Consider the following 25,887-nt stretch of genomic DNA (forward strand, 5'->3'; position numbering starts at 1 on the left):
TTGGCAGGACACTGTCTAAATGAGCTAAATCCTGTGTATCAACACAGTAAAGGAACAAACATTATTGCAAACTACCATTTAGACATATGAAGGTATTAAAATCAGTAGGAAGTAAAGCTGTCTCTGTGAATGAAAAGAGGCAGTAAAGTTCATTACAAGCTCTATTAGGTGCTTTAACTGTATGTATTTATTACTTTAAAATTTTTTTTCTAAAACTTCAAACAATTCATTCAAAATATTTTCAAGTCCTCAAAGACGACCAAATGATCTCGATTACATACATATTACACCATTATTTTTAAAATTTGATTTATTTTAACTAATCATTAAGCCTGAAACCCCTTTCTCCACATGCCAAAGCTTCCCAGTGGCAATGGCATGTTAGCAACAGAGCTGTACTCAGGGTACTAAAGCCAAGCCCAGCATATGCACAAAAGATGGTCTGACTCAGGCTTTCCACAGATGACTAATGGTACAAGGGCCAGAACAATGAAGCTTTTCATGCACACACAAGGCTCTGCTCCACAGATCCATCAGTAATTGATGGGGCTGGCTTCTGGCACAGTGGGGAAATCAGCATGGTCTAATTGCTCTGTCTCAGGATGTCTATATCCTTACCAGACTTGCCCTCAGGTGAGTGCTGGGGCTGCCAGATCATCTGCAAAACTGCCAGGAACAGCTGAGAAGGACAGTATGCAAAAAAAGAAAACTCTTCAAATCACCAGGTGCCATTATAAATAAGTTTGCAAAGAGAAAAGCAAATTAATTATGTCATAGAACATTCCAATTAGTTTGAAAACATTGTTCTCAAGGATGCAATAAGCTAGAATATTAATTTAAAAACAAGTATTTTAGTCCTAGTGTCACAGTACTAATATACCCATTTAACTATGATTCAAAAGGAACTAGAAGCAAACTGAAAATTACATTTAAGAAGAGCAGAGAACAGGGACACCTGGCTGGCTCAGTCTGTGGAGCATGCAACTCTTATTAATATGGGAGTTGTGGGTTCAAGCCCCAAACTGGGTACAGAGATTACTTAAAATAAAATCTTTAAGGAAAAAAAAAAAAAGAATAGAGAATATTTTCAAGATGACAAATCACTTTGATATGTAACAATTAAAGAAAACTGCTATAATGTAATTCAGAAATTGGAAAAAATGACCATAATTACATACAAAATCCTTAACTACAGATAAAATATGAATATAAATAAAATGATACTGCTCCTCTGACATCAAGTATTTATTGTTTTGCAAAATCAATACTTTATGATGATTCCTGATGAACACATTAAGAGATGAAAAATACGCACTGATAATTAACACATCAAATATGAAAATGATAAAAACTGTAACTATTAATGAGTCGACTATCTCTCTAGAACACACACACAAACACATGCGCAGACCGTTTCCTGCTACGTTCACTGTAAGCACACAGAAGTAACGACTCCTTCCTCCTGCCCAGGAACAGTGAACAGACGTAGAACCCTGATCTCATTTCTAAATACCATTCTCCATTAAAAGAAATCAGGGCTCTCTGATCAAACGTCTGATTCCAGGCTGGGGCCGGGAAATTCTGGAACATCTTGCTATACCAGAAAGGAAGGAAGTGCTCAAAGACTGATGAAAACACATTAAAAGGACAAAAGATTCTTCATGAAGGGTCTCCTCCTAGTCAAATCTGGAACAATTTGACTATCTAAATAAATAACGACAGAAACAGATTATAACTCATAAAACAATCTAAGAATCTTTGAGTCCATACTGGTATAAATAAATAAATAAATGGGGCAGAAAAGAAAGCTCTTTCTTACATTAAAATATAATAAATGACAGAATCAGACAAAAAGAAAGAATGACATAATTAGAAAGTCATCATTTGGCAACCATTCTATAATAATTGCTTTAGACAAGAATCACAAATCAAGTTAAAACTAGTAGAAGAAAAGTTGATGAGAAATAGGTATTGACACAATCTCAGCATATCTCCCTTCAAAAGAAATTTAAAAAAAAAAACAATGTAACTCCACATGAAGGAAACAAGTAGACTCTACCTTGACCAAACAAGCAAAGTTAGTATCACCAGTAATGGGGCAAAGAGTTTATCTTGTCTCCTGAGACAACGCACTAACAAGAACATGTCACTTCTGTGGCTTTTCTGTCAAAAAATGTATAACCTGAATCTAATCCTGAGGACAGATAAACCGAATTAAAGAATATTATAAAAATTAAATAGCCTAAAACTCTTCAAAAATGCTAAGGTCATAAATGTTAAAGATTTAGGAACGATTTTAGCTAAAAGAAACTAAGTAGACATGACAACTATATGCAACACGTATTCCCAAACCAAGTCCTAGATCCTGACTGGGGTGTTGTAAAGCACAACAGTGGGACAACTGGAAAAATTTGAATAATTACCTAATTTTGATAATTATTATGATTTTATAAGAGAATGTCTTCATTTTTAGGAAATTCACACTTAAGTGTTTAGGAGAAAAAGAAGCATTATGCCTGCACCTCTTAACAGTTCAGAAAAAAAATACCAGCAGGTAGAATTAAGGCAAATCTGGTATAATTAGAACATACGGGGAATCTGGGTACAAGGTACCGTTTCTGCAACTTTTATATAAGGTTATTTTTGTTTCCAAATAAAGTTAAAAAACTAAAACATATGTGGACAGCTCAAAGTCCTATCCCTAATATGGCAAGGAACCAAATCACAAACAAGTGTACTTGCACCACAAACTGACAACTCACTGTATGTAAGTGTATGAAATTACCTTACATTCAAATGTGTCATACCATTTTCAAGTGGAAAGAACAACTTTAATATTACAAAATTTATGCATATGCTACCATGATCCTACATAAAATATTCTAGCAATGTTCCCTGGATATGTGTTTGTCTTCTCCCACATGCCATAAGCCCCAGAGAATTACATCTGATCACCTGTGAATCTCCAAAATTTAGGTACTCAACAAATGTTTACAGAAATGAACACAAAGAAACTTCATAGATAATCCCTATCTAATCAATAAATTTGTTATAAGCAACTCCAAAGTTCCATTCAGGTTGTTAGTGTTGCAGGGATATGGATTTGTGACAATGGTCCTCAAACTAAACCTAGAAACACAATTTTCCAAAAGCAAGAGTACTAACACCAAGTCAGACTTCAGAGTTTACAAGACATCGGAGAACAGGGAGCATGACAGTTTAGGGCCTCGTGCACAGTGATTTGTGTTTCCTCTGCCCGAGAAGGCTGTAGCCTTGAAGAAGGAAAGACAAATACTTATAAGCATCACTCTTAAAAACCAGTGCCTTGAATAGAAAAGATCTGTGATACAGCAGGACTGACATACCAGAACCTGGGTTCTCACTGCAGCAGGAGCCCGGGTTTCAGGCCCTAACGGAGGTGCTGAGGGAAGCAGCAGAAAAACTCAGGCTCTTTATCTCCCCTACTCCCAGTGACCGCCCACATCCACTACATTTCTACACCCATGCAAAAAAGTAAGTGGGAGTCAGGCTACAAAACTTAAGACCTGATTTTTAACTTTACTTGGCAATATCATCATGCACTAGCAAAGGCTGACAAAAAGCTATCATGTCTATGGTAGGGGCTGAGATAAACATTTTAAAAATACATTAAAAATAAGGTCACATACATTCTACATAGAAATAAGGCAAGAAATTAGGCATGGCAGTAAAGGAAATATATGAAAAAGAACCTAAATTATTGACATAGGTATTAAATGCTAGTGTCTTTCTGATTAAAAGAAGATTAAAATGTATTATACAGAGGTGCCTGGGTGGCTCAGTATGTTAAGCATCCGATTTCAGCTCTGGTCATGATCTCATGGCTCACTAAGTTTGAGCCACATGTCAACTTCCGTGCTGACAGCTCAAGAGCCTGGAGCTTGCTTCAGATTCTGTGTTTCCCTCTCTCTCTGCCCCTCTGCCGGTCAGACACTGTCTCTCTCTCTCTCTCTCTCAAAAACAAATAAACGTTAAAAAAAATTTATAAAAAAATAATAAATAAAATAAATTGGATTATACAGGTTACTAAATGTATTTTTAATATTTTTTTTTAAATTAAAATGTTTTAAGTGACTTATGCTTCCCCTTGTTCCAGAAAAGATTTAAAGCCTATTACAGGGAACGATAGATTATAACATGATAGTGAAAGTATAGCAGGGTTGAAAGAAAAACAAAGGTATGAAAATAACAGAACTGGAGGCGCCTGGGTGGCTCAGTTGGTTAAGCATCCAACTTCAGCTCAGGTCACGATCTCGCGGTTTGTGAGTTTGAGCCTTGCATCAGGCTCTGTGTTGACAGCTTGCTCAGAGCCTGGAACGGGCTCCGGATTCTGTCTCCCTTTCTCTCTGCTCCTGCCCCGCTCACACTCTGTCTGTCTCATAAATAAATAAACATTAAAAATTTTTTTTAATTTAAAAAAATTAAAATTAAAATTAAAAAACAGGGGCGCCTGGGTGGCCCAGTCGGTTAAGCGTCTGACTTCAGCCAGGTCACGATCTCGCGGTCCGTGAATTCGAGCCCCGCGTCAGGCTCTGGGCTGATGGCTCAGAGCCTGGAGCCTGTTTCTGATTCTGTGTCTCACTCTCTCTCTCTGCCCCTCCCCCGTTCATGCTCTGTCTCTCTCTGTCCCAAAAAATAAATAAACGTTGAAAAAAAAATTTTTTTTTTAAAAATAAAAAACAAAAAAAGAAAAAAAAAGAAAATAACATAACCAAGAATAAAGTAAAAAAAAAAAAAATGTATGTACCAGATAAGCCACATTTGATAGGAAGGCTCTAAGCTTTCTAGTACAAAACAATAAAAGAAAAACCAACCAGTTACATAATTTATATATGCAAATCATCACTACTCTGAAGTACAACAATCCCAGACAGTGACATGAAATGGGAATTTATTCTGGGGGTGCAGGGAAAGAATTTGGAAATGGGTAGAAATCACAAAAAGAACACTGTAGAATGCCCAGTGGAACAACAGTACAGAGGACATCAGATCAGACTTGAGGCATCAAAACAAAGTGCAAAGCAGTAAAAGTAATTCTCTTTGTAAAACATAATTAATCAAATATCTATCTCAACCAAGATACAGTATTTACAAAGCTTCTAGATACTGGTGCTACTTCCTGCTCTATCCCCAAAATACTGTGAAATGCATATTAAGATAAGCAAATGAAACAGTTTTTGGAATAAGATCATTATTCATCATTCTACCAAAGACAGTTTTAATTTCAGAATACGAGATATGTAGCACTTTCCTTCCGGATGTAATAAACTGGCAAAGGTCAAACCTCTTGGAGATTATAAAATTCCATTGAAGTATCTGAAAACTATTTTTCTCCTTTCTTGGAACAGCTGTTTTCACGGTGGAATTTAAAGTAGCGGTAGGGGCGCCTGGGTGGCTCTGTTGGTTACACATCCAACTTCAGCTCAGGTCACGATCTCTCTGTTCGAGTTCGAGACCCGCATTGGGCTCTGTGCTGACCGCTCAGAGCCTGGAGCCTGGTTCAGATTCTATGTCCCCCCCTCTCTCTGTCCCTCCCCCACTCACACTCTGTCTCTCTCTCAAAAATAAATAAACATTAGGGGCGCCTGGGTGGCTCAGTCGGTTAAGCGTCCGACTTCAGCTCAGGTCACGATCTCATGGTATGTGAGTTCGAGCCCCGCGTCGGGCTCTGTGCTGACCGCTCAGAGCCTGGAGCCTGTTTCAGATTCTGTGTCTCCCTCTCTCTCTGACCCTCCGCCGTTCATGCTCTGTCTCTCTCTGTCTCAAAAATAAATAAATGTTAAAAAAAATTTTTTTTAAATAAACATTAAAAAAATTTTTTTAATAAATAAAGTACCACTAAACTTTTAAAATGTTGGGGGACAAATATGAGGCTACCAACCAATCATAACGCTAAATGAGGACACTTAGAAACCAAAAATAATAACCAAGAACAGGAAGAAAATCTAAGTTTATTACAAACACAAAATAATTAGACTTATTTTCCTAATTTTGCTAAAGACTAGCAAAAGTTTCATTATCAAATACTATTTTGGATTGGAGCAGCTCTCAGAATTTCAGATTCTGGCAGAAGAGCCCAAAAGCTCATTCTAAGCACTATTTTCAACTTTGTAGTAGAAAATTAATTCTGTGATAAAAACATGGAGAATAACAAAACCATGCAGTAAGCATGGTCACTAGCAAGACAAAGGAACTGTGCCCTATTTAACTTGTACGAGAAAAATGTGAACATCTACACATGCTTCCGTAGTATAATAAAATGTCCCATGAGCTCCAATAGGACCCAGAAGTAGTATTACTCTAGCTTTTATATCATAGCTATTTCAATAATAAAAAATTTGATGGCATTACATTACCAAGCTTATAATACACAAGTGTCGCTCGTTTAACAACGGGACTAGTGGTGATTTGCATTTGAGCCAAGAACAACACCTCTTAAAATCTAGTTATTGGATAACAAGCATCAAAACCACTACACCAGTAACATAAATATTAATCCTGTGTATTCTTTCCAGTTTTGTCTCCTATGGTTTTATTACGAGGCAGATGGTGAATAAGCAACCAGGATGAGAAGGCAGTGTTAAACAAATTACAAGAACAAGTGGGGAAGTGGCGTGGGATCCTCCATAACTGGCAGAGTTAAGCTGGGTGTGTCAAGTGTGGAAAAGTGAACCTTCCAAGAGTTTAATGAGATGTGGGCCTTAACAACCACCTGGATCCACACTTCACATCACTGCCTGAAAAGTTGTCTTCACAAAGGCTCAAGTGGATTCAGCAATTCCTCCAAAGATATGTTCTAACAAAAATTTCAAAAGAAACCTCAGATTTGTCTAGGACCCTGGAGAGTGAGGTACAATAGTGTGATTAACAAACACACAGAGAAACAGCACATCTTACCTCCCCAGTGACACCGTTTTTCTATCCTCCAAATCATCTAAAAAGCAGTAGGCTGCAAAAAAGCTAGGTACTACTAGACTCAACATTCAGAACATGAAACAAAAAATTAATCCAGTAAGAACCAAAGAAAGACAAATTATGACCTTAACTGCACTAACCCAGAAAAGGTTAAAAAAAAAAAAATGTTAACAGTAACACATACCTAAGTATAAATAATTTTGTATATAACTATTAAATTACAGAGGTGTATACTGGGTGGGTATGAGACCAGCTAGACTCAAAGCAAAGGTGTGATTCAGGGCAAGTTATTTAAACCCTCTGTGTGAAAGCTTCTTAATCTACAAAATGAGGATACTAGTGGCCCACAACTCAATTACACAAGTTAAATATTAAGTTAAATAATGTTAAGCTCCTAGAAGAATGCATAATAAACTCTATATTAGCTATTAATGTTTCTGTACATGGTAAACATGTTATCTATTATTTCTGCTCAAAATTATTTTTAACGGTATGGAAAAGGATTTGTAAATCTGATCAAGCACAAAAAAAAAATTCTACATTTTTTTTTAAGTTCATTTATTTATTTTGAGAAAGAAAGAGAGACAGCATGAGCAGGGGAGGAGCAGAGAGACAGGGAGAGAGAGGATCCAAAGCAGGCTCCACACTCTAAATGGGGCTCGATCCCACAAACCGTTAAGATCATGACCTGAGCCGAAATCAAGAGTCAGACACTCAACTGACTGGGCCACCCAGGCACCCCTTCCAAATTCTCTTTTAAGAGGTCCTGTTGACATAAAGTTTCATCAGTGACAATATATGTGTATATATGTATATATATGCTGAAATTTAATCATCAATTAATCTCAAATATCTACCAGCTTGATAACTGTTTAAAGTTACCCACCTGCCAAGTATAATCCTTTAAAATTACTGAAGGCATTGGAATTACAAGGAGATTCTGAAGAATAAATGCAGCCTAAAATAAAAAAAAGAAAATGTCAATACTGCCATCTTGCTGTCATCTCTGAAATAACCAATATATCGAATTTAATAATAAAAACCATATCACTGGGCAACTGCATATACTGAGACATCATTATGAGAATTTGCCAAGCCCGTTTCTTGTTATATGATGACCTAACAGTGAAGGAAATTATTTCATCAGGAAATATATTTTTTCCTATTTCAGAATTTTATTTTTCCAAAAAAATGATCTATAAAATATAAACTGTTCTGGTAGCAGTTAAGAAATACACTTTCACACTTCTATTATTTCCTTACACACACACACACACACACACACACACACACACACACACACACATCCTTCCCTTCCCCCCACTCCCTGACTATCCCTCTCATACAAGCTGTTCTCAATAAAAAAGTCCCAACTAGAAACACAAACCACAGATGTCCAACTTTACCTTCTAGGTCCTTAAGATGGTCAAATTAAATAATGGTACTAATATGAACACTGATTATGTATACAGTGAAAGATTGTGGTATGAGGGGTGCATAACGGGGGTAACAGAGGGGATCCAAAGAGAGTGAAATTTGCGACCATCTTAACTTGAAGTCAGTAGATATCTTTAAAGTTGGTGAATCAAGAGGAAGCTACAAGATTAAGCATTACTACTTAAAAACAACAAGAAAACTACAGCATTTGGATTTTGGAACTGGGAACTGGCAAATGGCGGGCCCTGGAGCTGCTGTTTTCTTCACAAGCCTCAGATCACTCTTGCATCACTGTTTTTAAAAATATTTGCATCGAGGGGCACGTGGGTGGCTCAGCTGGTTGAGCGCCCGACTCTTGATTTCAGCTCAGGTCATGACCTCACGGTTTATGAAACTGAGCCCCATATTGGGCTCTGCCGTAACAGCTCAGAACCTGCTTGGGATTCTCTTTCCCCCTCCCTCTGCCCCTTCCCTGCTCAAGCTCCCTTTGTGCATGCTCTCTCTCTCTCTCTCAAAATAAATAAACATTAAAAAAGATTGCATCAATCATTTCAATAAAAGCGGCAATAAAATGAAGCCACAAATTATTTAGAAAGAATTAAAATAGGGTTTACTTTTCCTCTTATATATGATAACTACTACAGAGTTATCTGACAGCCATTCATCTTAAGTAAAGCTCTATCTATAGATATTAGAGATTCATATGCCCTGAGGTAATATGAAAGTAACTTTTTTCCCCATGAACTACCTTTTAATGTATGATAATATAAAAGAATTCATATAAAAATATACCAAATTCTACTTTGGTCTTCTCAAAATAAAGGACTCCAGTATTTACTGTGAATTAGTATCTTTTTTATTCTCTACTAGTATTTTATTTGAAGTTTTATTTGCAGGTACGAAAGATAATGGCCAGCAATCAGTCCACAACATAGAGGACACCACTGATAAGTCATTCCCAAGAGAGTATGGTTTACAAAGACCATACGACCACGAGTTTCTAAGGCTGAATGGGGACAAGGTGCTAGGCGGACAGGCATACCTCCCTGCGCACCATACTGCATTCCGACTGGTCCAGAAGAATGTTCACCACAGTCCCCCAGAGCCCACCAGAAATGTTCTGACAGCTGTTTGCCAAGGCCACACAACCTGTTTCAAGGGTGGTCAGTGCCGATCCTAATCCCAGTGAAGTGAACCTCACCTGTTCAGATTAAAGAAAAGTCGTCAAACCAAAGAACCCAATTCCTTAACATGAACTCTTAATTTCTCTGGTACGTAAAATATCATGCTTTTATGACACCGTCTTGACGATCCTAAATTATAAGACACTTATAGAAAACAGTGTCCTATAAATTTATGAATGAATAAAAATCCTATTTCATCAAACAAGCAATATAGAAAAGTTCAATAAAAGCAAATGTCACAGAAAGTCAAAACCAGGTACAAATAAGAATAAAAATTATAGCTCACAAACCTCTTTCTAGGAGAGCACAGAGTGCTTACACATTTTTTTATGAATATGATTCCTGTTTATTCCTCATTTTTAAAGAGGTTATCTATTATTTTCTTCTCCATCCCTATTAGTGCTTCTTCCAAATAAATGGCTTTAACCTTTTTGAAACTTCTTTGCAAAAAGAAATAACTGAACTGTCTTTCCCTAAAGCATTTAGTATTTTCCCCAAAATTACTGTAAAAGAAAAATGTTTCAAATAAGATTAATGTGCTGTAATATGTTTGCCACAGTACCACTGCTGTGTGAGCTATGCATTTTGGTTGACTTCTGAATTCTTATTTTAACACAGTTTCACTGGAAGCTATAGGATAGCAAAAAACAATGTGGTCATCACATGGTGAAGCAAATAAGTCTGATGTATATAAAGAATAGAACCTGTATGTTCAGACCAAATAATGTTTCTAAAAACCAAGGTTTTTATTGTAACAGAATATAATCATTTCTTGTTTGAAGTTAATGGACAGTGCCCATAGTTAAGAGTACTGTATCAGATACTTAAAAATTTGTTAGGAGGGTAGATCTTATGGTCAGTGTTCTAATCACAAAAATAAATAAGAGGACAAGAAGTAACTTCTGTAGGTAAAGGATATGTTTACAGCACAATTGTGGTAATGATTTCAGAAGTATACACTTATCTCCAAATTCATGAATTTGTACATATTAAGTATGTACAGATTTTCCATGTCAATCATACCTCAATAAAGTGGTTTTAAAAAGGAGGTAAGTGGACAAATGGCTACAACTGGAAAATTTATTAATAACAAAATTTTGCACCATAATCGTACTATTCTATTAAATGACACACAAATATCACTTGGCAGCTATCCTTCTAAATTCTTTGAAAATGGCTGGGCTTCTCCAATAATTTTTCACTGTTCTCTCTAAAAGTGAAAGTTTCTATAATCCTTTTTTTTCTATTTTTAATCTGTACTCTAATGAGTGTGATTGAAGAGGGTCTGCTATGAACTAACTGAACTGTATCCCCTCTAAATTCCTATGTTGAAGCCCTAACCCCTAATATACCTAAACCTGATGACAGAGCTTTTAGGATGTAATTAAAGTTAAATGAGGTCATAAAGGTGGGGTCCTAATCTGATAGGATTAGTGGCCTCCTAAGAGGAGGAAGGTCACATGAGCACACGGTGAGAAGGCAGCTGTCTGTAAGCCAGAAAGGAGAGCCCTCACCAGAACCCAACATTATTGACACCTAATCTCAGATTTCTAGCCTCCAGAACTATAAGAAAATAAATTTGTTTTCTAAGCCACCTCGTTTATGGTATTTTGTTACGGCAGCCCAAACTGACTAGGAGAGAGTAAACAGCTGAAGGTACAGTCACTAAAATAATCTCATTTTGGAAAACACAAATATATACATATACATATACGTATACATATACGTGTATGTATATATTTGTTTGTTTCACTTGTTTTCAATCTACACATAATGGACTCCATTTTCCTTCACACTGACTTCTGGGTCTCGATCAACCCATAATGGAATCAACCAAGCCAATCCTTGCTGAGTAGGGGTCTGGTCTTCGCTGTGACTCCCCAGAGGCAAGAACCAGAGTGACATCCACTCCTAGAACGAACAAAAGGAACAGAGACACATTAGGTAAGGCTCTAGGAATACAACAGAAAAAGTTTAAAGTAACTTTTACATTTAAAAATTTTTTTACTCAAAACAAAGTTAAAATGTACTTAAGACTTGGCTTTAATTTAGTATTTAACCAAAACAAGGCAAACAAAAATCTCAGTTTCTACTTAAAAAGTTAAACAAAACAACTTGTCTTCAAAACAACTACCTCCCCCATGATTTAGACAAAATGTAGTTCTCTAGAGCCAGATTTCAATCAAAATGTATTTCAAATAAAATTCAGATTTGTGTAATACACAACTTCTAAGAAACATCTCAGTCAGAAGTCATTTCTGTCTCCTAAGAAGAAAAATCAAATGAGATATGTTCATATAGGCTTGAAACGTGTGAGACACAGCACATTCCTTGTCTAGCAACTGTTGAGAAGACAGGCGGCTTCCGATGCTCTCACCGAGCTCTGGGCTTGGGCCATCATCTCGTGGGATAAGTGAAGCAAACAAAGAATTGTGCTCTTGGTGACCCCTTTTCCCATAAAGGACATCGCATTTCCTCCACGCTCCACGTAAAAGGAAGTAATGACCTGAAAAAGCACAAACAATATTATGGTGACTTTGCTCTGAGTGGTATATAAAAACAAATACATAACTCTCTACTAACTTGTCTGATTTGAATCTTAACCACATAAAGTATATACAACATTCTTAGTTTATACATTTAAAAATAGTTAAGATGGCATACTTTAGGTTTTGTGTTACTACAATTAAAATAAATATTCTTACTTTAAAATTTTCTCCCTTTGGAACTTGTACAAAGATGTGTAGTATCCTCCTAGAAGACTTCTGTAATTTAGAATATGCTCATGCATTTTTCAAATGATACAGTATCCTTTAAGTAACAGAGTTTACAACATCTTATTTAAAAAATACACTTGGGGTCACCTGGGTGGCTCAGTCAGTTAAGCGTCTGACTCTTGATTTCAGCTCAATTCATTATCTCACAATTTGTAGGTTTGAGCCCCACAATAGGCCCTGCTCTGTCTGAAGCAGTCTGTCTCCCTCTGTTTCTCTCTGCCCCTCCCCAACTATGCACGCACACTTTTTCTGTCTCTCTCTCTCTCTCTCAAAAAAAAATAAATAAATAAACATTTAAGACAAATATTCAACGTGACAAAAGACCACTTATAATTCACAAAATTTTAGTAAGAAAAGGAATGCTAACTATATTTAAGTGCCAACATACTATAAAGGAAAAATCTGTTTTGAGTCAAAACAATCGAAACTACCTATTATCTGACCAATACAACGTCACGTATTTCAGTTCATTCACCCAAGGACTCTGGATGCTTTTACCCATCACAGAATCCTTTAAAGTAAGTCATTTTGTCTTAAAATAGAGACTACTTTTCAATTCATGCAGCAGATTATTTCAAAAAGATGGCATAATTGAGGTGCCTGGGTGGCTCGGCTGGTTAAGCATCTGACTTTGGCTCAGGTCATGATCTCACAGTCTGTGAGTTCGAGCCCTGCATCAGGCTCTGTGCTGACAGCTCAGGGTCTGGAGCCTGCTTCGGATTCTGTGTCCCCCTCTCTCTCTGCCCCTCCCCCACTCGCACTCTGTCTCTGTCTTTCCAAAAATGAATAAACACTAAATTTTTTTTTTTAAAAAAAGATGGCACAAATAATAAATCATGATAGGTATAGCTTATTTAACAGAAGCAATTTATTCATAGATAATATGAGATTTGTATGTTACATCAGAATTTTCATAAACCAAATAATTATATATGATGTCTGAAAAATAACCCAAGATTGTCCAGGAGCTGAAATTATAGGTGACAGGCTTTGCTCTACTACACACTCATGTGTGTATGTTTGAAAGTTTTCATAATTAAAAGTTTAAAACTTTAAGGGACTATCTTAAGAATAAGACACTTGAATGATTCAAGTCCTTCTTGTCTTCCGCTAAGTCAGTGGAGACAGCTACAGTATGATGGTTTCATACCCAGTTGGTAAGTGACAAGCCAAGAATTTAGGGACTATTTCCTTTCAATCTGACCTTTTGGTCATATCTGTGGAATTATACTCTATCTGTCTGGTTTTAAGAATTTAATTATCACAGTTTATGCACTTACCATAATGTATCATGCTTAGTTTAAAAGCCTCATTTCTCAACCACGAAAAGCAAATATTCCCATTCTATTTTCACTATGCAAAACAAAATACCTATACTAGAAATACAGCTCCCTTCTGAAAAGGAGTCCGCTTTAGTGAGAAACTATAAAGCAAATCATTTGGACCAACAATGACTTTGTTTCAATGTCTATTCACATAAGCCTTACTTGATTCTTTAGTAGGAAAATAAATCTAAATGTTTACTAATTATGTAACTATGCAAAAGGTCCCAAGTAAGATTTAATGGGACTCTGCCACAATGTCTAACAAGTGACAGATTTCTTCATATTATTTTCCTGTCACTTAATGTGAGGACAAAAAGATTTTCTTCCCAAGACGTGTAAAGCATGAAGTATACTCCTCTGTTTACACCAAATCAAGATTTGCTAACCAAGTTTTTCTTAACTGTGGAACATTCTAAAACAGGGATTGTACTTTTTTATCTACTCCTTAGCTAATACATTTGCCTCAATTTCTCACCTAGAACTAAGAAACCCTTTTGTTCTCCAATACCACAGAAAGCTCCTTTTAATTCCTGGTATTTGAAACACAACGTGTGATCTGAATCTTACACAGTTTCAAAAACAAAAAGCACTCCCGATAGTTTCCAAATATAAACAATGTTAACACCTAACTTCTTCAGTCACTGCTGTAGTCAACGCTCACATATATCCCTGATTGGAAACAGGTAAGTCACTTCATAGAGGAGATGAGTTCCAAAAGGTTTATAAATGGAGTATATACAAATCACATTACACACAATGCTATAAATTAGGTACTTGTATATTGAATTATATTTTAAATGCATTAGAGGATCTGACTTTTTAAAAAATTGGGGCGCCTGGGTGGCTCAGTCAGTTAAGCATCCGACTTCGGCTCAGGTCATGATCTCGCGGTCCGTGAGTTCGAGCCCCGCGTCAGGCTCTGTGCTGACAGCTCAGAACCTGGAGCCTGTTTCAGATTCTGTGTCTCCCTCTCTCTCTGACCCTCCCCCCTTCATGCTGTCTCTCCCTGTCTCAAAAATAAATAAACATTAAAAAAATTTTAAAAATAAAAAATAATAAAAATAAAAAATAAAAAAATAAAAAAAATAAAAAATACTACAATAAGGTCTTTAAGCTAACATAACTGTTCTAAAAATTCATCCATTTCTGTATGAATGTATAAATTCTGTGTTATGACACCTTGAAGGTTAGAATAATTCATCATACACTGACCATGTGTACTTTTTTAGTATTTATAATTATTCCAGAAAAAAAGTTTATTCGATTAAAACAACTACACTCAAATTCATATTCAATTTTATAGTACATATAAGAGTATTTAGGATTTTGAAATCTTTTTAACAAAATAAGATATACTTTTGAGATAAATTCTAGTTAATATCATCTGAAGCATGGTTTACAGCTGAATACACAAACATCACCTAAAGCATGATTTAATGATGAAAGCACAAAAATTAAACACACATAATTTATATATTCATTTAAATCACATTTCAATATTACTCAAACTGTATTCTAATTTAAAACCACATGTAAGATACATATAAATTAAATTAGTTGTTATTTCAACAATATGTGCCAATCACTATGTTAGGATAATGGGAAGCTATGGGTTAGTGGAAATGATACAAAGGTGATTCCCACAAGCTTACAGTCTAACAACAGATCAACGCGTAAAACAAAATAGAGATACAATGTCTTAAGCATAATAATGGCATATATAAACTGTTACAGGTATACAACCTAGGAAGAGGCCGGTCACTCTTCCCTGAGTGTGTATGTCTGGAAGATAAGAAAAGACTTCCTAAAGGAAGGTAAATGAATAAGAGAGATCTTAAACTCTGTAAACAGACTGCCATCTGAAAAGAGAAGAAATTATATGAAGAAATAGACTTTTAAAATAAGTTTTACTGGGGCGCCTGGGTGGCTCAGTCGGTTAAGCGTCCGACTTCGGCTCAGGTCATGATCTCACGGTCCGTGAGTTCGAGCCCCGCGTCGGGCTCTGTGCTGACAGCTCAGAGCCTGGAGCCTGTTTCAGAGTCTGTGTCTCTCTCTCTCTCTGCCCCTCCCCTGTTCATGCTCTGTCTCTCTCTGTCTCAAAAATAAACAAACGTTAAAAATAAATAAATAAATAAATAAATAAATAAATAAATAAATAAATAAATAAATAAAATAAGTTTTATTTAGTGAAATGGGCCAAATAAAACTGAAACTTCAGAGATGTGGGGGGAAAATAAAACTGATGTAAGATTCAAAATGCAAGATTACAAAACTCCTTATGCACTTGATAGAGAGCTTTGGGTTGTAAGGTTTCAGCTTTTAAAGCAGTAGCTGGTGGCAGGCAGACTGTGTGACTGCAGGTAGGAGCACACAGCATAAAGAGGAATGGCTGCTGACGTGCCATCCAGACTAGGGAAGACCCAGAAACTTCGGGGCCACGTGAGCCACGGCCACGGTTGCATCAGCAAGCACCGGAAGCACCCCGGAGACCAGGGGAATGCTGGTGGCATCTCCACAGGATCCACATCAACAAATATCATTCGGTTGGCATGCGGCATTACCACTTAAAGAGGAGCCAGAGCTTCTGCCCAACTGTCCACCTCGATAAACCTTGGACGTTGGTCAGTGAGCAGACACAGGCAAATGCTGCCAACAACAAGACGGGAGCTGCTCCCATAACCGATGTGGTGCGATGGGGCTACTGCAAAGTCTGGGGGAAGGGCAAGCTCCCCAAACAGCCTGTCAGCATGAAGGCCTGAAGCCACATGGAAGAAGGTTCATTAAATACTGGCAAGTGCGTTCCAAAAAAAAAAAAAAAAAAAAAAAAAAAAAGAATAGGAAGTTATGGATACAAGTTGGTCGAAGCATCCCATGTCTAGAATGCCCATGATATCAATCATTCATCTCTGAAAATCTAACACTGCCTCCTCGAAGAGCCTTTGCTGACGTCCTAATACAGTTAAAGAGCCCAACCTCTGACTATCATTCAACCTTGACTATCAACGAGCCTTTCAAGACAAGCAATGCTGACAGATTTGGTCAATAAGGAAACAATGAGTCATTTTTAGATTCAGACAGGTTATTACTTAACGTTAAAAACAAAAGCATTAGTAGCCCAAGAGCCAGTTCCCAGTCTCTTTCGCAGGGTGACACTGAAACAGGGGGGCCAGATGACAGCAATGCAGATAGCAGGGCACTCTGCAGAGGAGCCCAGGCCCCGCTGCAGCCGAGCTGCTTACAGCCTGCAGCTATCCTGCAAGGGAACTGAGGCAGAAAGCCTCACTCATCAGAACCCAGGAGGTAGTAAGAAACAGGCTCGTGACAGACATCCCAGGAAGAGTGAAGCAAGTAAGAAACAGTCTTGTAGCAGTTCCTCACAAGCCTCCCATGTTCTCATGTTCCAGAAGGATCAGAGGAAGCTCTGCAAGACTTAGATAAGCTGTGATTAGGCCTTGCCTCTGTGGACAGCGTGCATAAAATGCAAGGCTGGCAGGGAACCCTGGGGAAGCTCTTCTCTAACAGGACTATGTAGAACTACATCATTGCTATATTTATGACATCATACTAAAACTATACTGACCCAAATGATGAAAATGGGGCATATCAGAACGTGTGAGATAATGTTAAGGCCATGCCTAGAAGGTAATTAGAGCTAAAAATACTTGAGAATAGATTTTTTAAAAATCAGTGAAATAAGACTATCACAAAAAAGCCATAAATTAAAACAAAAGGAGAAAGAAATAAGCTTAAAGAGAAATTAATGAAATGGGGTAAAACATTAAAGGGAGGATCAACAAAGTCCACTGTTCATTCTTTGCAAAGAATGATAATAATAAAACATACAAACACACAGTAAGACCAATCAAGAGAACTAGAGGAAAGGGGCGCCTGGGTGGCGCAGTCGGTTAAGCATCCGACTTCAGCCAGGTCACGATCTCTCGGTCCGTGAGTTCGAGCCCCGCGTCGGGCTCTGGGCTGATGGCTCAGAGCCTGGAGCCTGTTTCCGATTCTGTGTCTCCCTCTCTCTCTGCCCCTCCCCCGTTCATGCTCTGTCTCTCTCTGTCCCAAAAATAAATAAACGTTGAAAAAAAAAAATTTAGAAGAAAAAGAGAACTAGAGGAAAGAATAGTTTAATACCTCGAATGAAATGGGACCTCCTTCTAGATCTGACAGACATTTAAAGAATAAGATGATTTGATGAATAATCTTAGGGCTAGAAATTCAAAACTTTAGATAAAATACTAGAAAAACATAACTTACTGACACCAAAAATTAAAAATCTCAAAATTCTAGATTTAAAAAATTCAATTCATTTACAATCTTTCCCAAAAGAAAACTCCAGGTCTGAATTGCTTCATCATCAAATTCTACTAGACATTTAAGCATTAAATACCACCAATTCCAATCAACAATTTCAAAAGGAAATAAGAGTTACATAAAAATAATTTATACATATAAAGATGGATTAATTTTGATATTAAAACCTGACAAAAGTTTCCTGAGAAAGAAGACAGATGCAGTCATTATAAAACCATTTTCTGCGTAAGAAAATTGGTAGAATTCTAAAAACATTAACAAACTAAATCTGTTAATATATAAAAGGAATAGTACATCACAACCTAAGTTGAAATTCTCCCAGAAGTGCAAGGATGTTTAAAATTTTTAAATGAATCAATCTAATCCATCACCTTAATGGAATACAGGGGGAAAAAATCATGTTTATCTTAAAAGATACAGAAAAAGCATTATACACTTGCTATTAAAAAAAAAAAAAAAAACACCTTGGTAAAGCAAGACTAAAAGGAAACTTACTTTTCTTTACTTAATTGAAAAAAACTACCATAAACAGCATAGTGAGAGGTGAAAAATTAAAGGCTTTCCTTTGAGTTTGGAAACAAGGATTGCTGGGTAGATGGCTCATATATAAAAACTGAGTACACTTCTACACATTCAACAATAGTTAGAAAATCAACTATCAAAAATTCATTTTCACTGAGAGACAAGAATATTCATTGAAGCAGGATCCAAAATAGCTCTCCATTAAAATAAAAAAACCAAAATATCTTTCAACACTGTAGCGTAGTGAACACTGGACAAGTAAACTAACTCTACCTACAGGAAGCAGGATGAACAAGTCTCAGAAGCATACTGATGACAGAAAGCAGTCATATGACTCCATTTCACAGAACTTAAAAAATCAGGAATTGTTGCAAACATGTACGCATAATTAAGTGGTAAGATTACCAAGAAAAGTAAAGAATGATTAAAATTACCATAAACTCAAAGTAACAACTACCTTTCAGGAGAGAAGAGCTCAAACAGGGGGGTGGCAAATGTTCCCTGGGTGCTGGCAATGCCTGGATCAGGCAGGTTCACTATGTGATGCCTGAGCTATGTATGTTCTGTGTAATCTCCACATAGGTGCTGTATTTCACAGATAAAAAGGATAGACAACATAAGTGAATATATTACCTAATGAGGGGACTTAAATGTAAGCCTTAGTTTATCCTTCTTGAAAACGAGTGTACTCTAAATGTGATCTTACATATTTATTAATAAAAATCATTAAAACACTTAACACATTATAATGAGTCAGAGGAATACTGCAGAATAATCTACATTAAATATACTGATACACAGAACGCACCTAACACTGTGCCCAGCATAGGGGCGCCTGGGTGGCTCAGTTGGTTGAGCATCTGACTTCGGCTCAGGTCATGATCTCACAGTTCGTGAGTTCGAGGCTCTGTGCTGAAAGCCTGGAGCCTGCTTCAGATTCTGTGTCCCCCTCTCTCTCCGCCCCACCCCTGCTTGTGCTCTGTCTCTCTCTGTCTTTCAAAAATGAATAAACATAAAAAAAAATTTTTTTTAAATAAAAAAAACATCATGCCTGGCACAATGGGAATGATCAATAAACAGTAAATAGCTATTCTTTGGGGTTGTTACTATTTAGTTACAGTCACTGGTTATTTTTACTTACTTCAAGAAGACCTGACAAGTACTTGACACAAATTTCAAATGGCTTTGTGAGAGGAGAGTGTGAGCTCCATCCCGGAGATGCCGTGAGGTGAGCCATCCCTCGTAAGGTCCTCTCGAGGGAAGGCAGGCCATAGAAGTGAGGGGCATCAGTGACTCTCAGGCTCTGGAGCAGTCTCAGAGCCAGCTGTGTCTGGAAAACGTGAAGAAGTTCCAAGCATTTCCTGTGTATGTAAAGCAAGGAAGAAAAAAATCAACAAGAGAACAAGTGTGATGGGCTAATGGGTTAACTTACTGATGGCAGAGTTACTAACAACTTAGTATGTCAGAAGAATACGAACCAGGAGAAATGGCGGTCTCAAAACAAGGCTTTTCAAGGAAAACATAGTTAAAATATGAGGTGAAAGACCAGTAACAATTACACTGAAAAAGAAATAAGTGATATTGGTATTGGTACCCAAAAATAAAACCAAAAATTAGAATGGAAAATTAAATGCATACTTTAAGTGAGTTAAATTGGCATATATTAAACCTATACTTTTAATCATCCGGAATCATTCAAAAATTGAATTTTTAATTAGCTGAAAATTGTTTTCCCCAGAAAGCTAAAATAAAAGGTTTTAATGAGTTTGACACATAATTTACATTAAACAATCAAGAGAACATTTTTTTTTAGGAAACAAAATCCCTGAAACTAATAGGTAGGCATAGATCCAAAGATGAAATTCCTGAGAGAAGTATCAGCGTGTGACAAAGCTTGAATAAAATCTGAAATTTCCTCAGTTATACAGATTTTTAGACTCCAAAACTGATGACTACTATGTTTTTACATATTACAGTATTACAGTATCGTATGTGTGTAGTTGAATTACAGTATTATGAGTATAGTTGAATGATTTTTAAAGATCATAATTCTTATACACCTGACATCCAAGTGCTTTTAAAGTTTTAGAAACACATATAACTTGCAACAAAGCCTAAAAGTTATTTGTATAAATTCATATTTCCCACAGGTCAACAGCAAACCAACAACAGCTGACCAACAACAAAGTACAGTTAGAGGCACTAACCCCATGTGCCGTCAAAAATCCTCATATACTTTGTGACTCTCCAAAAACTCAACTAATAGCAAACTGTTGACCAGAAGCCATAAACAGTCAATTAACATAAAACAGTCAATTAACACACATTTTGTATGTTTTCTGTTATAATACTCTGTATTCTTACAAAAAGGCAAGCTAGCGGAAAGAAAACATTATTATTTTTTTTTTTTTTTAAGTAAACTCTATGCCCAATGTGGGGCCTGAACTCAAAACCCTGAGATCAAGAGCTTCATGCTCTACTGACTGAGCCAGCCAGTTGTCCCGATAAAGGAAAATATTATCAAGAAAATCATAAAAGTACTATACTGTATTTATTCAAAAAAATCCGGGTATAAATAGACCCACATAGTCCAAACCTGTGCTGTGCAAGAATCAACTATAATCTAATCAACAGTATTAAAAAATGTTCTTCTGTTCTTTAAATTAACATACCAGTCATTCTCATTTTCTGCCCCTCTTACCTTAACGCTTGCAAAAGAAAACTACCAAAGGAAATAGTGCCTCTGCAAATATCTAACCAACCCCAGTTCAACCGCCACCAGTTCCCTCTCCTAGTCCCTGTGAACATTCCCCAAGCTCCACACCCAGTTTGTCTCATAACCACGCAAGTTCCTCTCAACATCCAAGAACAGTCCACAGCACTGTTTCTCAAAGTCTAGCCCAAGGACTACCTATGGTGCTTGCCTAATATGTACATTCCTGAGCTGCTGGTAATATTTTAACAAGTCCCCCAGGAGATTCTATACACATTACAGGTCTAACTGCACAGAGTCTACCATCAATGGATTCACTGTTTTTGTCTTCAGCACTTTAATAAGGTATCAATGTATGTAGTAAAACTCACGAATCTTATAGATACACGACATGATTTATGTATGTATATAATCATGCAACCACCAAGCATCACAACATATAAAACATTCTCATCACCTCAGAAGGTTCCTAGGCGACCCTCTCTAGTGAAATTTTTATTGACTTGTATTCTAAATTTACTAATCCTCTTTTATACTGTGTCTAGCCCACTATTAAGCCCATGCAATGAATTTTTTACTTGAAAAACTGTAGTCTCCATTTCTCTGCTATTGATATTCTCCATAGTTTTACCAATATTACCCATATTTTCATCTAATATATATTATATTTATATTTAAAATATTACTTAGGGGTGCCTGGGTAGTTGAGTCAGTTAAGTATCCAACTTGATTTCGGCTCAAGTCATGATCTCATGGTTCCTGAGTTCAAGCCCCATGTCAGGCTCTGTGCTGACAGCCTGCTTGAGATTCTGTCTCCTTCCCTCCTTGCCCCTCCCCCATTCATCCTCTCCCTCTCAAAATAAACTTTAAAACATAAAATATTATTTGTAGTAATAATTTATATTATATAACATTATAATTACATTTATATTATATTATTTATAACATAAATTATAATTATGATATAATATTATAATATATATTATAACAACATAAAAATAAAGTTCCTGTAATAGTTGACATCTGTGGGTCTATTTCTAATGATATTTTTCTCTGAACTACAGGAGACATTTTCCTACTTCTTTATAGTTCTCCTCATTTGTGACTGTATGTCAAACCTTTGCGTCCAAGAGTTACTGAGGGGCACCTGGCTGGCTCAGTTGGTAGAGTATATGACTCTTGATCTCAGGGTTGTGAGTTTCAGACCCACATTGTGTACAAAGATTACTTAAAAATAAAATGTTTAAAAAAAAAGTTATTGAGGGCAAATTACGTAATAGTTTCTCATAGAAATGGCTTTCAGATCTAGTCAGGTGTTGAATTGAATTAGGGGTATTTGACACTTTGGTTTGTTTCAAATGTTATGTGTGGGGGATCAGGTCTTTCCCTCCAGCAGAGACTTGGGATCGCAGCATAAGAAGACCTCATCAAATAGAAAACTTTTAAACATCAAAGGACACTACCCAAAAAGTGAAAACATAACCTACAGAATGGGAGAAAAATTTGCAAATCATATTTGATACGATATTTTAAAAAAAAATTTTTTTTAATCTTTATTTATTATTGAGAGAGAGAAAGAGAAACAGAGCATGAGCAGGGGAGGAACAGAGAGAGGAGACCAGAATGTGAAGCAGGCTCCAGGCTCTGAGCTGTCAGCACAGAGCCTGATGCAGGGCTCAAACCCACGAATTGTGAGATCATGACCTGAGCCAAAGTCGGACCCTTAGCGGACTGAGCCACCCCGGCGCCCCATATTTGATACGATATTGATGTCTAGAATATATAAAAAGACAGCTCAACAACAAAAAAACAAACAACCCAATGCAAAAATAGGCAAAAGACTTGAATCCACATTTTTCCAAAGAAGATATACAAATAACCAGTAAGCACAGGAAAGGATGCTCAACATCATTTTTCATGAGGGAAATAAAATCAAAACCAAAATGATTCCAGTTTCTACCACTAGGATGGCCATAAGAAGAAGTGTTACAGAGGACATAGAGAAATTAGAAGACTTATACATTGCTAGTGGGAATGTAAAATGGTGTAGCTGCTATGGAAAAGAGTTTGGCACTCCTTCAAGAAAATAATCACAGAGTAACCACATGAGCCAGCAAGTCCAGTCATAGGTGTATACGGGGGAACTAAAAACATGCGTTCACACAAAAACTTGTATGTAAATGTTCAAAGCTGCATTATTCACAATACTCAAAGGTAGAAACAACTCAAATGTCCACCACCAGATGAATGGATAAACAAAATGTGGTCTATCTGTACATAGACTACTGTTCAGTCATAAGAAGCAATGAGCACTGATATGTGCTAGAATATGGATGGACCTTGAAAGCGTGATGCGAAATCAGACACAAAAGATCATATATGTCTGATTCCATTCATATAAAATGTACAGAATAAGTAAATTCCCAGAGAGACAAAAATTAGTGCTTGGTTGCCACAGGCTTGGGTAAGGGTACAAAGTTTCTTTTCAGAGTAATGAAAAGAAAGAATTAAATGGTGACAGTTGAACAACATTGTACACATACCAAAACGATTCAATTGTATACTTTAAAATGGTTAAGATAGTAAATTTTATCTAATTAAAAAAATTTTAAGTCAGAATTATAGACACACATTGGAAAATCATCTATGTAGTTAAAAAAAAGTCATAAAGTCACAGAAATGGGTATGATTGCTCAGATACATGTATAGAGAATTAAGAGAGGACCAAGAGACAGTAAAATACTGTGTGTGTATGTGTGTGTGTGTGAGAGAGAGAGAGAGAGAGTGTGTGCGTGTGCGCACGTGTGTGTGTGTGCGCGCGCGCGTGTGTGTGTGTGAAATTATAATCAGGCTGTACAAGAGACTTCACTGAAATGAAAACAAACAGACCACAACTGATTACTACTGAAGTCTTGCTTCCTCAATTTGAAACCAGTAAACAAGTAAGACTCTTTGGAAATCAAAACGAAACTAGTTTCTACATGAATGTCCCCGAACCTTCAACAACACAAATGGTACCTGTCAGTAACTGCCATGAAACTGAGCAGCAAGGTATTGAAAAGAGCAACCAGTTCTTTCTGCACTTGTTGCCTGACAGCGGTCCGGATGTCATCTGTTTCCTCTCGTGCCTGTGACTCCGTCAGAACCAGCAGGTCTAACAGTGGGTTTGGACTCTAAACAATAATATTAAAAAATATGTTTACTCTCTAATTGAGCTGTATGTTGTTCCTATAAAGATTTTTGTTGCAAATCACATTCTGGATTACCTAAGAGTTATATTACCTAACCTGTAGGTACGGGTCTCTAGTGCATTAGTAGAGATGCTCTAAACTCAAAAGGTGCTTCATATGTTATCTCAACAGAAGAACAGCACATCTATTACAGAAAACTGAGGAAAATATAAAGACGCACAATGAGAAAAACAAAAACCCCATGATCACACTTCACAGAGATAAGCTGCTATGAGTAGACTGGTGTATACTATCCTCATTGTGGGAGAATAAACATAAACAGAATTCTAATTCTGTATTTTTAACAAAACTGAGACCAAGTGAAAAAATCCGCTATAACAACCCCTTTTTAAACATAATGTTGGGGAACCTGGGGCGCTCAGTCTGTTAAGCATCTGACTTCGGCTCAGGTCATGATCTCGCGGTTCGTGGGTTTGAGCCCCAAGTCAGGACAGCTCAGAGCCTGGAGCCTGCTTTGGATTCTGTGTCTCCCTCTCTCTGTGCCCCTCCCCCACTCATACTCTGTCTCTCAAAAATAAATAAACATTAAAAAAATAATTAAAAAACAGGGGCACCTTGGTGGCTCAGTTGGGTAAGCTTCCGATTTCAGCTCAAGTCATGATCTCACAGTTCATGAGTTCAAGCCCCACATCAGGCTCTGTGCTGACAGCTCAGAGCCTGGAGCCTGCTTCAGAGTCTGTGTCTCCCTCTCTATGTGCCCTCTCCCCCTCGTGCTCTGGCTGTCTCTCTCTCTCTCAAAAATAAATATTTAAATTTTTTTAAATAAAAATAAAAAAATAATAAACATAATGTTATCAGTATTTCTTCAAACACAATATTTTAATATCTGATTATTTTTCAATCATAAGGATTTCCACACCAACTACTAAATCATCAGTGATTTTTAATTTCATGGAGATGTGCAGCAGGGTGTTCAACTCAGATTGTATCTGGTGTATGAATTCCAAGCTATGATATTACTAAATCAAAATAGTTTTAACAGTTTTAATGTTTTCAACATATATTGCCAAATTGTCTTTACAAAACATGCACCAATAGACATGACGATGCGGGGTGGGAGAAGATCACAGCATTCAAGCCAATGCTGAGTATTATTACTGCTGTCATCTTTGCCGATTTGATAGGCTGAGAAATAAAACTAGTATTATTTAAATTTTTTCTTGTTTCCCAACTTTGAAAAAATGTAACTAAAGAAATGTAACAGGGTTATTTTTAATAATACTAAGAATAGAAAATGTTACATTAACCAACAGCATTAAAGACAGCTGGAATAGTTATTAATCAAAGAAAGCAAGATTCCTCCATTTAATTTTTTGATTAAGCTAGAAGATGGGCATTTTCTTATTTTACAGATGGGCAAACAGGTTTATAAAGAGGTTACGTAACTTGTCCAAAGTCATACAAATG

The 25,887-nt window shown here is 36.7% G+C and overlaps 1 protein-coding gene and 1 pseudogene across 8 annotated transcripts in view; one reads left to right on the forward strand and one right to left on the reverse strand.

Moving 5' to 3' along the window:
- RTTN (rotatin) overlaps positions 1 to 25,887 on the reverse strand; it is a 163,832-nt gene that overhangs the window by 62,893 nt on the left and 75,052 nt on the right. For all 8 annotated transcript variants that reach the window (XM_045041165.1, XM_045041164.1, XM_011288133.4 and 5 more), the window contains 6 exons: positions 24,248 to 24,402; positions 19,658 to 19,877; positions 11,953 to 12,081; positions 11,376 to 11,486; positions 9,434 to 9,592; positions 7,841 to 7,912 (listed from right to left, as the gene is read on the reverse strand). In XM_045041165.1, the coding sequence (XP_044897100.1) occupies positions 7,841 to 7,912; positions 9,434 to 9,592; positions 11,376 to 11,486; positions 11,953 to 12,081; positions 19,658 to 19,877; positions 24,248 to 24,402 (846 nt within the window). The remainder of the gene's footprint in view (positions 1 to 7,840; positions 7,913 to 9,433; positions 9,593 to 11,375; positions 11,487 to 11,952; positions 12,082 to 19,657; positions 19,878 to 24,247; positions 24,403 to 25,887) is intronic.
- LOC102902357 lies at positions 15,942 to 16,447 on the forward strand (annotated as a pseudogene).

This window comes from Felis catus, chromosome D3 (genome assembly GCF_018350175.1).
Source record: "Felis catus isolate Fca126 chromosome D3, F.catus_Fca126_mat1.0, whole genome shotgun sequence".
Classification (NCBI taxonomy): domain Eukaryota; kingdom Metazoa; phylum Chordata; class Mammalia; order Carnivora; family Felidae; genus Felis; species Felis catus.